At 48.7% G+C, this 16,372-nt stretch overlaps 1 protein-coding gene across 18 annotated transcripts in view; it reads left to right on the top strand.

Moving 5' to 3' along the window:
• Window positions 1-16,372, top strand: part of LOC130540053 (ryanodine receptor 3-like) — a 65,648-nt gene that overhangs the window by 36,974 nt on the left and 12,302 nt on the right. For 6 of the 18 annotated variants that reach the window (XM_057058920.1, XM_057058914.1, XM_057058921.1 and 3 more), the window contains 39 exons: window positions 89-191; window positions 538-669; window positions 3,053-3,326; window positions 3,428-3,542; window positions 3,854-3,986; window positions 4,158-4,261; window positions 4,344-4,479; window positions 4,574-4,760; window positions 4,860-4,968; window positions 5,045-5,165; window positions 5,304-5,473; window positions 6,011-6,231; window positions 6,437-6,527; window positions 6,934-7,074; window positions 7,570-7,733; window positions 7,846-7,924; window positions 8,014-8,103; window positions 8,201-8,347; window positions 8,526-8,588; window positions 8,675-8,750; window positions 9,283-9,406; window positions 9,484-9,599; window positions 9,681-9,748; window positions 9,825-9,946; window positions 10,086-10,135; window positions 10,920-10,980; window positions 11,704-11,942; window positions 12,040-12,121; window positions 12,188-12,318; window positions 12,402-12,725; window positions 12,815-13,055; window positions 13,144-13,231; window positions 13,313-13,405; window positions 13,700-13,714; window positions 14,615-14,785; window positions 14,869-14,928; window positions 15,012-15,146; window positions 15,226-15,338; window positions 15,959-16,058. In XM_057058920.1, the coding sequence (XP_056914900.1) occupies window positions 89-191; window positions 538-669; window positions 3,053-3,326; window positions 3,428-3,542; window positions 3,854-3,986; window positions 4,158-4,261; window positions 4,344-4,479; window positions 4,574-4,760; window positions 4,860-4,968; window positions 5,045-5,165; window positions 5,304-5,473; window positions 6,011-6,231; window positions 6,437-6,527; window positions 6,934-7,074; window positions 7,570-7,733; window positions 7,846-7,924; window positions 8,014-8,103; window positions 8,201-8,347; window positions 8,526-8,588; window positions 8,675-8,750; window positions 9,283-9,406; window positions 9,484-9,599; window positions 9,681-9,748; window positions 9,825-9,946; window positions 10,086-10,135; window positions 10,920-10,980; window positions 11,704-11,942; window positions 12,040-12,121; window positions 12,188-12,318; window positions 12,402-12,725; window positions 12,815-13,055; window positions 13,144-13,231; window positions 13,313-13,405; window positions 13,700-13,714; window positions 14,615-14,785; window positions 14,869-14,928; window positions 15,012-15,146; window positions 15,226-15,338; window positions 15,959-16,058 (4,989 nt within the window). The remainder of the gene's footprint in view (window positions 1-88; window positions 192-537; window positions 670-3,052; window positions 3,327-3,427; window positions 3,543-3,853; window positions 3,987-4,157; window positions 4,262-4,343; window positions 4,480-4,573; window positions 4,761-4,859; window positions 4,969-5,044; window positions 5,166-5,303; window positions 5,474-6,010; window positions 6,232-6,436; window positions 6,528-6,933; window positions 7,075-7,569; window positions 7,734-7,845; window positions 7,925-8,013; window positions 8,104-8,200; window positions 8,348-8,525; window positions 8,589-8,674; window positions 8,751-9,282; window positions 9,407-9,483; window positions 9,600-9,680; window positions 9,749-9,824; window positions 9,947-10,085; window positions 10,136-10,919; window positions 10,981-11,703; window positions 11,943-12,039; window positions 12,122-12,187; window positions 12,319-12,401; window positions 12,726-12,814; window positions 13,056-13,143; window positions 13,232-13,312; window positions 13,406-13,699; window positions 13,715-14,614; window positions 14,786-14,868; window positions 14,929-15,011; window positions 15,147-15,225; window positions 15,339-15,958; window positions 16,059-16,372) is intronic. The other 12 variants (XM_057058924.1, XM_057058916.1, XM_057058919.1 and 9 more) reach the window with 3 other exon arrangements.

Raw genomic sequence — 16,372 nt, 5'->3', positions numbered from 1 at the left:
GACTGAACCAGTACAGCTCAATGAACCCTGGGTCCTGGCCAGCAGCTCTAAAAAGGAAGTTGATTTTCACTCTTTTCTCATATTTCAGATCAACATGCTGCTGACCTTCAGCACTGGCGATGACTGTCCGTGTCCCTCCGACATCCAGGAGGAGCTGTACGACTTCCACAACCAGCTGCAGCTCCACTGTGGTAGGACGCTGCTCTGCGTGTGCCCGTTTCAGCGTGTACAACAGCACAGTTGACGCTGGAGCGCTCTGCCCTTATTCCTCCGTCTCTGAGCAGTTCCAGTTCACCGCTTCTCTGATTTCTCTTGAAATTTTGACGTTTTGATAAATAATTAAATCACCCACCCCTCCTTGCTGCAACCGAGCTGATGGCAGTCTCTTCCTCCGAATACCGCCGGCCTTATTGCACCCTCTCTATAGAAACTCCTCCAATATACAGAACTTGCACCGGCCTCGGGGGAATCCATTCTAGACAGATCTAAAAATATGATTTCCTCTTCTGGTAGATGCCGTCTGTTTGTGTCTGGCAGGAATCCCTATGGAGGAAGACCAGGACGAGCACTACACATCCATCAGGGGTCGCCTCCTGATGCTGGTGAACAAGATCAAAGGCCAAGCTCACAAATCCGAAGAGCCGTCGGAGAAGGAGCAAGCTGCACCATGTGAGCAAACCCCCGGTTTCATCACAATAGGAACGATGCTATAGCTAAGACGTGCCATGGCTGTAGCCGTCGTTTGTAAGGAACGTTTTCCTTATTTTTGATGGGGGGAGCTCTCACACACATCTGTTCGCTGCCAGCTACTTGATAATGGATGTTCTTTGCAGCAAGTCTTAAAAACTGCAGCTTTAACACCGCCAGCTCTGCTTCTATCTCCCCGCCGGTGCCGCACAGACTCGCTCAGTTTTATTATGCTAATGCGGAGCCGAGAGAGGATCTCGGCATCTTTTGTCGGCAGCTCGGGAAGAAGAACAAAACAAGGCGGTGATTACACGGAACCCCTCACCTGCTGAAATGGTAGCCACGTGAGCACAATAAGCAGAACAAGGAACCCATTTGCTTGTGACAAAGATACAGCTACTCCCAGTAAAAAGCCTTCTCTACTCACACAGACCATAGGACTATTGTACAGGCGGATTCACTTTTTATACACACACGCTTGTGGCACATTCCAGAAAAGTCAGATTATCTGATTAATCCTTTTCTTTTGGTAATTGTGAGACATTAGTTCCACCATTTTGGAAGGCATCAAATTCAGAATCAGCATAAGTTTATATGATATGCTGATCATTAGAAAGACGGTCTAATGTACCCAGAGTTCGTTTGGAGGGACGCCTTTGTGCGTGTGTGTTAAGTAAATCCGATTCCTGTTATTTATGAAGAGACGACAGTTGGCTATGACTGTCTTTTCAGCGTTTGTCATACGTCACTTTGCATCTATGTATTCGGAAAGAAATCCAGTAAATGGACTGAAACATAGAAACCAGGGATGGATGGATGTTGAGGATGAGTCTTTTCATAGGATAACCAAGAAAAGTGTGTGTGTGTGTGTGTGTTTAGTTGCCGGTAGGAAGATTATCAGACTGTAAGAGCGGTGCAAGGCAGCACATTTCCAAACAGAGCTGGCGTGAAAAGAATTGCAGGTGGACGGATTCCGAGCGGAATGAAGTGCTGCTGACTGCGGATGGCGAAAGGCAATCTGCCCGCCGGGACTTGGTGTGAGTCTGGAGCGCAGCGCGTGAGACCACCGCATTGATTACCCGGGGAGAGGCCAGGATGAAATACAGGAGCGTGTGATTCTCTTCACAGCAGTTTAGGTGGTGGTCTGTGCACAGCACCGTCGGCGGGGTGACTGATTGAACGGCTGGTTTGCGGTGGCAGCCCCAGTTCGGGCGCTTCACACCTGTACACACTCGCCTGGCGTGTTAACGCAGCTACGCCAGATCTCAGTAGCCCTGTGTGTTTTATATAAGCTGCTTGGGCTTCGTGGTATTCATTTGTTATGATCAAATGATGAAGGGCTCCTCGTTTTACTGGCATGTAAGAGGTTTCATTTTGGAGACAATTCTAACTGTAACGCGCCATTTTTCCCTTTAGGTCAAATTTACATAAATAGAAAATGATGAAGCGGCGATATTTAATGTGAGCCTCATTTTCAATGACACCCTATTCCCTGGATGACCCCCCCACTCCACACACACATGCACACACGCACGCACGCACGCACACAGGCCCTTACAGTGATTGACAGCCTGGTGTCAAACAGTCTTTGTAAATCCAGTAGATCCAATCAGCCGTATAGACGCGGGGGTCTTAAACCCGCAATCACCTAATTGCACCAGTTCTAAAGAAATCCATTTTGCGTAACTGCCCCAGCGTCCTGGTTGTTTTGAATTGTTTAATTGATGTAGTGTGTGTTCCAGGCCCGACCGGCTCACAATCGTATCCACGCACACACACACACACACACACACACACACACACACACACACACACACACACACACACGCTATTGATCCATTATTAATAGAGCCTAAAGGCGATCCCCCATACTGAGCAAACAAATGTAGCCACGGAAGAATAATGTTGGTCCATACAGAATAATTAATGTCCCTTTTCGCTTTTATTTGTTATTTGCATATATTTACGACATGTAAATAAAGCCCGGAAGACATAGTGATGCAATTTGTTGTCATATGAGGATATGCTGTGTGTCATTAAATCCACTTCAATGGATTTTTGTCACAAAGAAATCTTGTGTTTTGTCAAAACTGTAGTGATATGTTATTGCTCCATTTACGCTGCCTGTCCTGAAGAGAGGATATAAATAAGTGATGTGTGAGCGACACAATAAAAATTGGGGTTTTGAGCTTCAGTAAAGATGTCAGGCAACAAACAAACATGAGGATTAATGGAAATGTAAAAAGCTTCCATTAATCTAAGTAACAGGCACAGACGGGTTGAAATATGCATTTTTATCTGGTTATTTTGTTTTGATGACTAAAAAAATGAAACTGTATTTTGTCCTTTCTTGCTTCCTCTCCAGCCAACCTCAAAGAGCTGATCTCACAGACGATGGTCAGCTGGGCTCAGGAGTGTCACATCCAAGACCCGCAGCTGGTCCGCAAGATGTTCAGCCTGCTGAGGAGGCAGTATGACAGCATCGGGGAGCTGCTGCGGGCCATGAGGAAGACCTACACCATCAGCGCCTCCTCCGTCCAGGACACCATCAACCTCCTGGCCTCCCTGGGACAGATCCGATCTCTGCTGTCCGTCCGCATGGGCAAAGAGGAGGAGAAGCTGATGATTGACGGACTCGGGTAGGTCATGGCCGTCTGTCCATTCCACCCTTCGCACAGGATCTTGGTCTCATTGCAAACATGAACTCAGCTGTGTTCTTGTTCTTCCTTTTCTTTCCCAGGGACATCATGAACAACAAAGTGTTCTACCAGCATCCAAATCTGATGAGAATACTGGGCATGCATGAGACTGTCATGGAGGTCATGGTCAATGTTCTCGGAGGAGACAAATCTCAGGTTTCTCACTTTCTGCATTTACTTCCTGTCACATGTGCCAGAATATTGATCATCCTCACTGAGAAACCCGTGGGCTAAGGCTAAAAGCTAATTATGGGCTCATGTCTGGCTGTTTGAGGCTAATGAAACACACGAACAAATGTATGTTGCTGAGGCAATTTCCTGACCAAACTTGTCAGAAATTGCTGCCTATAAATACATCATGTAATTGCTTGAAGTGATTTAGAATGTATAGTTGAAAATTGCTGCTTGTTTTTCAGTGCTGTTATAACAACCTGGATGCTGTGTACGATGTTTGTGCTGCTCCACAGGAAATTGCCTTCCCCAAGATGGTGGCCAGCTGCTGCCGCTTCCTGTGCTACTTCTGCCGCATCAGTCGCCAGAACCAGAAGGCCATGTTTGACCATCTCAGCTACCTGCTGGAGAACAGCAGCGTGGGTCTGGGTGAGTTTCATTTTAGGAAGATTGTTCATTCATTAATGTTAAAATAATACTGAAGGATGTTCAACTGGATGAGCTGCAGGGGATTTGGGAAGGAGTGGGCATGCTGCCCCCTGCTGTTCGAGCAACAGTCGCTTGGCACTGAATAACGGTTGCTTTCCACCTGTGCTCTAGCGTCACCATCCATGAGAGGCTCCACTCCTTTAGACGTGGCTGCTTCCTCTGTGATGGACAACAACGGCCTCGCTCTGGCTCTGGAGGAACCAGATCTGGAAAAGGTAAGAGGAGAATATTGATCTGTCCTGGATTAATAAATTGCCTGTGAATACGTAGTGATTATTGTCTGTGCTGTACTCGTAGGTGGTTACATATCTGGCAGGCTGTGGGCTCCAGAGCTGTCCAATGCTCTTGGCTAAAGGGTATCCAGACATTGGCTGGAACCCCATCGAAGGGGAGCGCTACCTTTCTTTCCTGCGATTCGCCGTCTTCGTCAATGGTGCGTCTTCTCCTCTTTCTCGTCCTTCTTCTCTCTTCTGTCTCTTCTCCTGTCGGCTGGGCTGTTGCTTCACCTTCCACATTGGATTCTCCAGGTGAAAGTGTGGAGGAGAACTCCAGCGTTGTGGTCAAGCTGCTCATCCGCCGCCCCGAGTGTTTCGGGCCTGCCCTACGAGGGGAGGGTGGAAACGGTTTACTGGCTGCCATGAAGGAAGCCATTAAGATCTCTGAGACTCCGGCTTTGGACCTGCCAGGTTCTGTGCACGGCGTCTGTTCTGACGTGTAAGAGGACTGAGAGACATTTATCATTTCAGTGCGAGAGACTGCTCATCCTTTCACTTCTGTCCACCTTAACAAGCTCCGCCCCTTCTCTGCCTTCAGGTCTGCTGATGGCGACGATGAGGAGGAGGTGGTGCACATGGGCAACGCCATCATGTCCTTCTACTCTGCACTCATCGACCTGTTGGGACGCTGCGCACCAGAGATGCACGTGTGTATGATATGGAACTGTGCCTTTTCATTTTGGATTTCCTGTTTTCAGCATCTGTTTATGCACTCTTCTTCAGCTCATCAACAAGGGGAAGGGTGAAGCTCTGCGTATCCGTGCCATCCTGCGCTCTCTGGTGCCCACAGAAGATCTTGTGGGAATCATCAGCATACCTCTCAAAATGCCCATCATCAACAAAGGTACCAACCGGCAGGCGGCAGGCTCCTTTAGCTTAGCATGCTAATGTCAGAGAGAAATATTTTAGGTAGTAACAGTTCCAACTTTTTTACAGGACGTGAGCATTTTCTGTACTACAGGACGTCTCTGTTGTTTTTCAGATGGCTCGGTGACGGAGCCAGACATGTCAGCCAGCTTCTGTCCAGACCACAAGGCCCCCATGGTGCTGTTTTTGGACAGGGTCTACGGCATTGAGGACCAGAGCTTCCTGCTTCACCTCCTCGAAGTGGGTTTCCTCCCAGACTTAAGAGCTGCTACCTCTTTAGATACGGTAGGTCCACTTAAACACAGAGTTAGACAATTAGCACGCGCTTCATCTGGGATTGTGAGATTACGCTCTTGTTTTGAGCCTCCGGGATCTATCTATGCAGACTGATGTTATCAGCACGTCTGTGGTGGGAAAAACACATAATACAGCCCATAATTTAGCCCTAAGTGGAGAGAATGCTGAATATTTCAGATTTATTCACACCAATGCAAAAACACATGTTTTCGTGCCCAGAGATAGAAAAATAACCACCCCTCTTTAATTTATATTACGTGGTCACAATATACTCTCCAAGGCGATGACTGGAATATTATTATAATTTAGGACATCAAGTCGTTGCAGGGCAGGAAGGAAGGATGGATGCTGATGGCGCTTCAGTAGAACTTCAGTAGAATAAACTTTTGGTAGCATGATAGCATGGCCACAGTAATAATGCTAAAATGTTAGCCTTCAGGTAGCCCGATTAGGGATCCGATTCGCTGCTGTTAAAAGTGCGTTGTTTAAATTTTAATGAAAATACCTGACTATGTATCCTTAAAGGAGGGTCTGTGCACCACGGAGACGGCCCTGGCCATGAACCGATACATTGGATCAGCTCTGCTGCCGCTCCTGACCCGCTGCGCCCCTCTCTTCGCTGGCACCGAGCACTACGCCTCCCTCATTGACTCCACTCTGCACACTATCTACCGCCTCTCCAAGGGCCGCTCGCTCACCAAAGCCCAGAGAGATGCTATCGAAGAATGCCTGCTGGCTGTGTGCAAGTAAAAACATATATATTATTATTTTCTTTCATTTTTGAGATCAGCTTCTTTCTCCCTGCTTTCTAACACACATTTATTATAGGTCAGTGCCCTGTTTCCCCTCAGTGAATCAGTGAAGGCAAATGATTAGAGTCTGAAGATGTTCTGGTTAAAGGGGTCCTTGGGGCACCGGTGCTCTCATCTCTGTGTCTCACCTCATTCACAGACACCTCCGGCCCTCCATGCTGCAGCAGCTCCTGCGCCGCCTTGTCTTTGACGTGCCCTTACTGTCGGAATACTGCAAGATGCCTCTCAGGGTGGGCGACGCTTCTCTCTATTTCCCCTCCTCATTTTAAATCACTTTGGCCTTTGCCGATCGATCCATTTGGTTATTTCGTTTTGTTCTTTAAACTACAGTGTTCTCGTCACAGTGCTCAGCTCCCCCGTTGCAGATGCAGCTTTCATGTGTCGTTGTTAACCTCTCACTCCTCCAGCCACACACTCACACACACTCTGGAAGCGGTGGGCAGCTGCTGGAGGAAGTACAGGACAGACTGGAGGGTTTTGTCTGCACTGCTGTAATGGTGGCCATTTAATAGGTGTTGCCTGGCCTGCAGGGTGATGGACACACTTGTTTCCAGCTTTCAGTTGAAGATGTCGCATATTCTTTTTCCATGAGTTCCACAGGTTCCACAGACGTCATGACCTTTGTGTCTCTTCCAGCTGCTAACTAACCACTACGAGCAGAACTGGAAGTACTACTGTCTCCCGTCGGGCTGGGGGAGCTACGGCACGGCATCCGAAGACGAACTACTGCTCACCAAGAAGCTCTTCTGGGGAATATTTGACTCCCTGTCACAGAGGGTGAGCAGGGGCTCGAGCCCCTCGCTTCTTGATTTCACACTTACTGACGCGTTAGATGCTGCGTTCAACATCGACAAATAAATAAATAAAAATAAGAATAAACAAATCCATCAGCTTCTTCAGCATCGGTCTTCGGTGTTGTTTATGTACGCGACATCATGGTCGGAACGTATCGACGATGCACATGGCTGAACTCAGCGCATCTCTAAGTGCACAATCACAGAAGGCTTTGCGGCGGGGCGTTCCGAAAACATCAATATCACCGCAGCCGCCGTCGATTCACAGCCGCCGGCACCGCTGGACATCCAGCCTTCGGAATCTTCATTAATGTTGTTCCCACCGGCGGCCGCACTGTTGCTCTCGCCTACCGAACCAAAGCCAGAGACTTTAGTCCGCAACTTACACATGCAGCTATGAGGCATTTAGGGTTAGAGTTAGACATTTAGGAGATGGTGTTTAGCATTTAATCAGTCATTTTTGTCTTTTGCCATCCAGAAATACGACCCAGAGCTGTTTAAGATGGCCATGCCTTGCCTCAGCGCGATAGCTGGAGCTTTACCACCCGACTATGTGGATGCCTCCATCAGCACCGCTGTGGAAAAGCCCGTCTCTGTCGACGCTCAGGGCAACTTTGACCCCAAACCAATCAACACCGCCAAGTAAGACCCCTGGCCGACACCAGATCTTACTTTCTTTTTTGCGAGCTTGTTGCGTAACGCCGAGTAACTACAGTGGACGTGCAAGATGACTAATTACTCCTTGTCTTTTCAGTGTTTCACTTCCAGAGAAACTCGAGCACTTTGCCAACAAATACGGAGAGCATTTGCATGAGAAATGGTCAGCAGAAAAGGTAAAGGAGAACTAGTGTTCTGCTCAACCAAGCACAGCTGAATTCATTCCGCCCTCACGCATGTACGACCCTCTGTGCTCGTGCTTCAGGTGCTTCTCGGCTGGAAATATGGAGACTCTGTAGATGAGAAGGCCAAGATTCACCCCCAACTCAGGACCTACAAATCCCTGACGGAGAAGGTGGTGAATGTAGAATCTGAAATTCAGAAATCTTCGTTGTGAGATGCAAAGCTGTCAGCAGCTGGACTTGATCCGCCTTCTTCTCTCGCTGCTTCAGGAGAAGGAAATTTACAGATGGCCAATTAGGGAGACCTTGAAGAGCATGTTAGCGATGGGCTGGAGTATCGACAGGACTAAAGATGGAGAAAGCATGTCTCAGCAGAGGGAGAGCGAGAAAATGCGGAAGATCTCACAGGTCTCGCAGGTGAATTCACAAGTGGGAGAAAGAAAAGGAAGTGGAATGTGCTCCTGTATTTGAAACTTGAGACTCAATTTCAAGTAAAGCATTAGCGGTAGCATGGTATCATCCGAGGACAATGTTGGTTGCTTCTTTTGTTTATTGCTGTTTATTTGTCAGTCCAAACAATAAATGTCTTTTTTAGGCAAACGGCTTCAATCCTAGTCCCACGGACACCAGCAACGTGGTTCTGTCCCGAGAGCTGCAGGTGAGCCTCCTCAGCTTACTGATTTGTTTAAAACATCAGGGTGTGCTTGGCGCTGACGCACACTCTGGCTTTGTCTTTCATCCAAGGGGATGGTGGAGGTGGTGGCTGAAAATTACCATAACATCTGGGCCAAGAAGAAGAAGAGTGATCTTGGAAGCAGAGGTGGTTTCCTAATGAAGTTGGGAAGTTTGCATTACTTAGTTTAGAGGTGACCTCGCACTCGCTTCGACCCGGCGCAGCCGAGGTGCAGTGGAGGAACCCTTGTGTAGCTGCAGCAGCATCAATGGAGTAATTCAGAGTCTCTAGGCTTCATTATGTCTTTAGATTGTTTGAAGGAATTCAGGTTAATAACTAATGTGCAGAAGCTGCAATTACTTTACACAAAAGGGGAACAATTAGAAAAGCTTCTAGCATCGTTTTTTTTAGTCATGGTGCGCAGCACGGCCACATTCATTACGCACAGCCGTATCGGCACTTTAATCAGTTTGAGTGCGGAAAAATTTGCACGCTTCCAGATTGAATTTATATATTAACTCGGTGCCGATGTAAACATGTTTCACCCCGTCGCTGTTATTATAAATGACTTCCATCAGGTGTTTCTAGCTTTGCATTAATAAACACAAAATGGAATGTTTTGGGGAAAAGAGCCCTGACTCATTGAGTCCTTGTAACACGGGCGTGTCTGCGGTTAAAGGAGGAGGTCCACACCCTCTCCTGGTGCCCTATGATACCCTGACAGCCAGGGAGAAGGCCCGCGATCGGGAGAAAGCTCAGGACCTCTTCCGGTTCCTGCAGATCAACGGCTACAGCATCACACGGTCAGCCGCTTGGCCCTTTTACGCCTCATTTCTTGGTGGTAGAAGGTCTTAACAGGGACGGGGGTCTTCTGTTCCAGAGGTCTGAAGGATTTGGAGCAGGACTCGTCCTCCATGGAGAAGAGGTTCGCCTACAAGTTCCTCAAAAAGCTGCTGAAGTACGTCGACCAGGCTCAGGAGTTCATCGCTCACTTGGGTACGCTGACGTTCCAGACGACCAGGCGAGACCTGCAGTGCTGTTCATGACTAAATCTGTGTTTTCCTGCTCTGGCTGTAGAGGCCATGGCAGCCAGTGGCAAAACGGACAGATCCCCTCACGAGCAGGAAATCAAGTTTTTCGCCAAAGTAAGAGCGAGACTTTAACAAACGTTCCACAGTTACCGCTGGACTGATCTCACTCGAACCTACCATCGTTCCTCAGGTTCTTCTTCCGCTCATCGACCAGTACTTCAAGAATCACTGTCTGTACTTCCTCTCCTCGCCCAATAAGAACCTGAGCAGCAGCGGGTACGCCTCCAACAAGGAGAAGGAGATGGTCACCAGGTACCGTTCACCTCTGACAGCGCTGCACCATCCTCCTGATTCCCCTTTTCCTTCCTCTTCTTATACATTTGAGTCCTATAAATGGAGTCCTCTGTTTTTAACCTGATTTCCGTCCTTTGTCACTTCTCCACACCTCCAGCCTGTTCTGTAAACTGGCAGCTCTTGTCAGACACAGGATTTCTCTCTTTGGTAAGCTGTGTGAGTGTGGCCTAACTGGGTGCTTGAGGTTGACAAAATCTTGGAAAATAATCTTATTTTGAGGATTTTTACCGTAAAAAGAAGTATGTAAAAGATGATGTGCAAAATCCACCGTCCTACAGGTGATGACCAGGGTCTCTTATTCCCTGAAGGATGTCGTGTCTTAAATCCCATTTATGTGTCCACCTGTATCCACAGATCCCAGCGATGTCATAGACACACCCGCGCACGTCAAACACAGCAGACCAGTGGCTGCATTATGAACCTTTGGCTTTGAAATACAGTCAGATTTTACTAGCCAATGTCAGTCAGAAAAAATTAATTCTCTCTCTCGATGTTACACACAAGTGTGTGACAGGCGTTGTAAATGGGGCCCAGACATCTGTGATGTCACAGGTCTCAGTCAGGACGAGAGAGCAGCTCTTGCATGGCAGAATCAAAGATTCCAGCGTGTATCAGCACCTTCTCCAAATAACCTACCTATACCCCCACCCCGAGCGTAGCAGAAACGCATGCGAATGTGCGTTACCACGGCAACCACACAGGTTGATTAGGTCTGCCCATACAAATGAGGTTTGACCTCTTGCAGCCGTGAGATCTGATCTGGGAAAAGTCCAATTTGCTGCTGAAAACCACCTGAGTTTATCACCGTGTGTGTGTGTGTGTGTGTGTGTGTGCACGTGGACAGTGAGTGACTTGCTGTTGGGGCTGAGTCAGGAACGTGTGGTCGTGGGCCTGTCCATCTCATCCAGACGGTCTTTGTGCTGTTTCACAGGGAGCGACTCCACCACCATCGTGAGCTGCCTGCACATCCTGGCTCACACGCTGGACACCAGGTGAGACAGCAGCACCGAAGTCTCGGCTGAAGACAAGTCGAACGCAAATCCCTAACAACCTGATTATGTGTTCATAATTGTTGGAGCATCTTATTTTTTTTCTCCCTGCGTGTAATCTGCACGCCCTGAAGAGATGCACGTCTGTCTGCAGCTTTATTTTAAAGAGTTATTACTCTGCGGTCTTAGGGGAGGCTCTGGCCTTAATAAAGAGCATCCTGTGGCATTTAAATGAGCAAAACAAATTTATTCACACACACCATGTGTTGCTGGAGGCTTATAACATTCTTTCTAAACCAACGTGCTGTTTGTTAATGAAGCGCGCGCATAATGAGGGTTAAATCTGCAATGTAATATTGTGTCTTGTTTATGCTGCAGCTCGTGGCCACAGACTCATTCTTCCACTTCTCCCCTCTAATAGGACACATCTATTTTTAACAACGAGAAATTCAATTAGCAGCTTTATTGCATGGGCTCTTAAAACAGACTAATCGTGTTAGCGCAGATGTTGTTACTCCGACGTCGACAATCGAACAATCCTTGAAAGAATGCGCTAAAGTTTTTCTATCAGCTGTCAGTTTGTTTTGCCACAGCTCATATTTCATTACTAAAGCCTGCGACCATTCTGGGGCGAGAAGGTCCCGGCACAACGAAGGTCACCCAGTTGCTACAGCTCTCCCCTTTCTTGCTCGGTTCGAGCCATTCATCACGGTCGTCTCCACTCAGGACGGTGATGAAGTCGGGCTCGGAGCTGGTGCGGCTGGGGCTCCGGACGTTCTTTGAGAACGCCGCCGAGGACCTAGAGAAGACCTTCGAGAACCTGAAGCTGGGGAAGTTCACTCACTCGCGCTCGCAGATGAAAGGCGTGTCTCAGAACATCAACTACACCACCGTGGCCCTGCTGCCTATTTTAACCGCTCTGTTCGAGCACATCACGCAGCACCACTTCGGGGTCGACCTGCTTTGTAAGGAATCAATAGTATAGAAAGCCAGCATGCTAACAGTGTCTTTGCTAAACATGGGCAAGTCATGATAACAGATTTTTTTTTCTTCCTTCCTCAGTGGAAGATGTCCAAGTGTCCTGCTATCGAATCCTGACCAGTCTGTACGCGCTGGGCACGGGGAAAAACATCTATGTAGAGAGGTAAGACAGTGTCAGAGAGGGGTGTTGGTGTAAAAGGGCCAGCGTTCATCGCCTTCCTCTCTGCAGACAACTGCCGGCTCTGGGTCAGTGTCTCGCCACGCTGGCTGGAGCCATGCCGGTAGCCTTCCTGGAGCCGCTGCTCAACACCTATAACCCCTGTTCTGTCTTTAATACCAAGAGCGCCAGAGAACGGGCCAGTGAGTAATGAGGAAGTCTTTTAAAAGAGAAGTGTCAGCTATTAGAGGTCAAAGCAAACTGCCTTTTTAATGTTCACGTCCAGTCCTCGGCATACCGGGCTCAGTTGAGGAGATGTGTCCCGGGATGCCACGTCTGGACGGTCTGATGAAGGACATCAACGACATGGCGGAGTCTGGAGCCCGCTACACGGAGATGCCCCACGTCATCGAAGTGGTGCTGCCCATGCTGTGTAACTACCTGTCCTACTGGTGGGAGAAGGGGCCGGAGAACCCGCTGTCCAGCGGGGGCAGCGTTTGCTGCACCACCGTCACCTCGGAGCACCTCAGCGTCATCCTCGGCAACATCCTCAAGATCCTCAACAACAACCTGGGCATCGACGAAGCCTCGTGGATGAAGAGGATCGCAGGTGCGCCACTATATACGAGAGCACTTTAGTAAACGCCACTAAGCTGCTGTGATAAAGGGAGATTCCATGCCTGTGTTCCTACCGTGCAGTCTACGTGCAACCCATCATCAGCAAAGCTCGTGCAGATTTGCTCAGGAGCCACTTCCTGCCCACGCTGGAGAAACTGAAGAAGAAGACGGTGAAGGTGGTGTCCGAGGAAGAGCTGCTGAAGGCTGATGGCCGGGGGGACACCCAGGAGGCCGAGCTGCTCATCCTGGACGAGTTCGCCGTCCTCTGCAGGGACCTCTATGCCTTTTACCCCATGCTGATCCGCTACGTGGACAACAACAGGCAAGCTGGAGAAGCTCTGAGACGCAGAGCCGGTTTGACGTAGCATCCAGGAGGAGATGAAACTGATGTGTTAACATTTTGCCTGCAGGTCCAGATGGCTGAAGGAACCAGACGCTGATTCTAATGAGCTCTTCAGAATGGTTGCTGAGATATTTATTCTCTGGTGCAAATCACATGTAAGTTCCTCCCTCATACACTTAACTCCAAAATACACACACTAATTAATATAATGAAATCCACTTCCCCTTCATCCCCAGAATTTTAAAAGAGAAGAGCAGAACTTTGTGGTTCAGAACGAGATCAATAACCTCTCCTTTTTAACCGGCGATAATAAAACCAAGATGTCTAAGGTAGGGTTTTGTAGCGCTGGTAACGCCTAAACGATCCACCTCATGACGTATTTTCACACACGAGTGAGTCTGTGTGTGTGTGTGAATCTGCACGCGTGTGCTTGTTCAGACACGCCACAAACTAATACTCATACCTCAGTGAAATTATAATCCTCCACACCCTCAGCATTTTGATTTCATTTTTGTCTGCCTGATTCAGCTGTTTAAAGGCAAACAAATGCTTTTCATTGCAGTGCACAGCCACCAGACTGTGCACCTTCTCACCACCTTCTTCTCTCTCTTTGTCTCAAACAGTCCTTTAAGGAGAAGGTAGAGTGCTGCAGTGCATGAGCTGTTTACCCGCCAGCTTATTGGCTTACTGTATGTGCTCCAGTTACCAAGCAGAAGAGCCAATAGCTTGTGCCGCTTTGCTGTAGTCTTTAGCAGTGTAGATATCTAGTTTCATGTCTTCAGTCCATTTCTGTTCAGTTATCATGTTTGTGACACAGAGCCTCAGTCTGGAGTAACCCCCCCCCCCCCCCCCCCTTCCTCCCATCCTCTGTAGGGAATCATGTGATCTTGTGTTACTGGCGTGTTTGCAGTGATGAAGTGCGGTGCTGTGACGTGTTTGAGTAATAGTTCCCTCAGGCTGTGGTTGTGCTCGGTGTATGTACTGTATGTTTGTGTGCAGTTTTGGCAGAGCAAACGGCTTCGGCCGGACGGGCGAGTGTGGGTTTTACAGACTGCTCCGCCTGGCAGCTGAGACATGAGAAACCTTGTCAACTGTTGAGGGAACCTGTTTATCGGCTCTATCCTACGCTCACCCGCAGTAGCGCTGCAGTGGCGCGAGATGCAACGGTTCATTTTCCAAATTCAACATGTCTGTTCATCCACCTTTGCTGAGGGAAGGAGGTGTCCCGCATTTAACTGCCACTTTTTTGTGGCTGAAGATGCGGTCAAACGTGAGAAACTCGACTACCTTGACCTTGATCTACCGCTGGTACACAGACTGTCTCGCTAAAGTCACATGACTTGCGTGCACCTAGCCAGGATGTGCATAGATTACTTGTCCTCCTCATCTCACCACATATGCTCAGCACAGGTGGAGCTTTTGACGCCGTGGATTTGGAAAATGCATGTGGGATAGCAGCGCTAGCTTGGTCCACAGCGGTCTGATCGCTCATAGATAGCGCCGCACTGTTGAAGGTAAAGCCAGATGTTTTTTGCCAGTCTGGAGGACAAGACCAGGAGAGGAGACACAAGAAAAGGCGTGGCGAGTTCTACTCCATTCAGACTTCGCTGATTGTGGCAGCTCTGAAGAAGATGCTGCCCATCGGCCTGAACATGTGCACCCCAGGAGACCAGGAGCTCATCTCTCTGGCCAAGACCCGCTACCTGCTGGTAGGACGAGTCCAGATGAGCGCACGGACTGTCTTCACGTGCGAGCAAACCCTGAAACGACACGTTTGGTTTATGTTGATTAGAAAGACACAGACGAAGAGGTCAAAGATCACATTCAGCAGAACCTGCATCTTCGGGAAAAGGTGAGAGCGTTACCGTGCCGATATGAGAGGAAATGCTTCAAAGGTTTTATCCATAGTGTGTTCTTCATCTGTCTTCGTGCCAGTCTGAGGATCCCGCTGTCAGATGGCAGCTGAACCTGTACAGAGACAGAGCTTTGAGATTCGAGGGGCCTCCGGACCCCGAGAAGGTCCTCGACCGCATCCAGAGGATCTCTGCTGCCGTCTTCAACCTGGAGCAGGTCGGCCGTCGCCTCTTCTTCCAGCTGCGTTGCCGGACGCGCCGCGCATAGCTGCAGTGACTCTTTCTGCTCCGTTCAGGTGGAGCAGCCTCTTCGATCAAAGAAGTGTGTTTGGCAGAAGCTGCTGTCCAAGCAGAGGAAGCGAGCTGTGGTGGCCTGCTTCCGCATGGCTCCCCTTTATAATCTGCCCAGGTACAGCCTCTCATCTTAAATATTTTTAGCCTAGATAATGACAAACAACGAATTAGACGATGGCCAACTGTCACACCGATTCAGGCCTCAAATCTGTATTTACTGGCCAGATATAGCTGCACATTCTTCTTCCCCACTGCTCTGATCTCTCTCCCTCGCCGGGCTCTGACTATGTATTAATGTGCAGCCTCCCTCCCTGCGTGTGTTGGACAAATGTCTGGCCCGCAGCTGTTATCAAGGAGCAGAAAAAAGGGGACACTGGCAATTTCATGCCCTGCTGCTCAGTAACTCAATCACAGGAAGTCGGGCAGAGAGTTGCAGCAGGGAAGAAAACAATTAGGAGGCCAAACCTGGGGGCGGTCGTCTTCGATATTTGCCTCGCTGATACCTCCCCGCCCGCGCCGCGGCATCTCATTTATTCAGAGTTGTTGACAGTGGACCATGACGCAGCTGATCTCTAGTAGACCGCGTGGATGACGCAGGCATAAATGAACTCTTTTGGTCCGGAGCGATAGCTTTGTTAATTTGGAGATGCCATTTTCTCTTTTCTCTCTCTCTGTCCAGCTTTTTTTTCCTCCTCCCCTGAATTTCACACTTTATTGTACCTGTACCCTCCTCAGGCACACAAATAATAATTACTTCCTGAATGCCTACCAACATATATGGCTGGAGCTAAATCATGAGAACTCAGACTCGGGCAGTCTGCTCTCCATGCTGACGGTAAAGTTGATGTTGCCACCGTGTGACCTTGCGTGCCCCTCGCTCTCCTCCAGACATGGGTTATAATACAGATTTAACTCCTACATATTCATATATTCTTGCAGTTTCTGCTTGTCTGTAGATGAATTGATGATGTATTTCTCCAAATGTTGCTCACCTGTGTGTCAGATCTGTATTATAAGCAACTTGTAAGGTTCCTCTCAGGTGTCGGTGTCCTAAACTAACCAATATTAACCTCTGGAAATGGGAGTTCCCTCCCCTCCTCTGCTCTGCTCCTGTCTAACCCTAGCTAATCTCCTCTCACCCCTCCTCAG

Source organism: Takifugu flavidus, chromosome 16, assembly GCF_003711565.1.
Source record: "Takifugu flavidus isolate HTHZ2018 chromosome 16, ASM371156v2, whole genome shotgun sequence".
Taxonomy (NCBI): domain Eukaryota; kingdom Metazoa; phylum Chordata; class Actinopteri; order Tetraodontiformes; family Tetraodontidae; genus Takifugu; species Takifugu flavidus.
The sequence above is the reverse complement of the archived record's forward strand: the minus strand, read 5'-3'. Positions and strand labels throughout refer to the sequence as shown.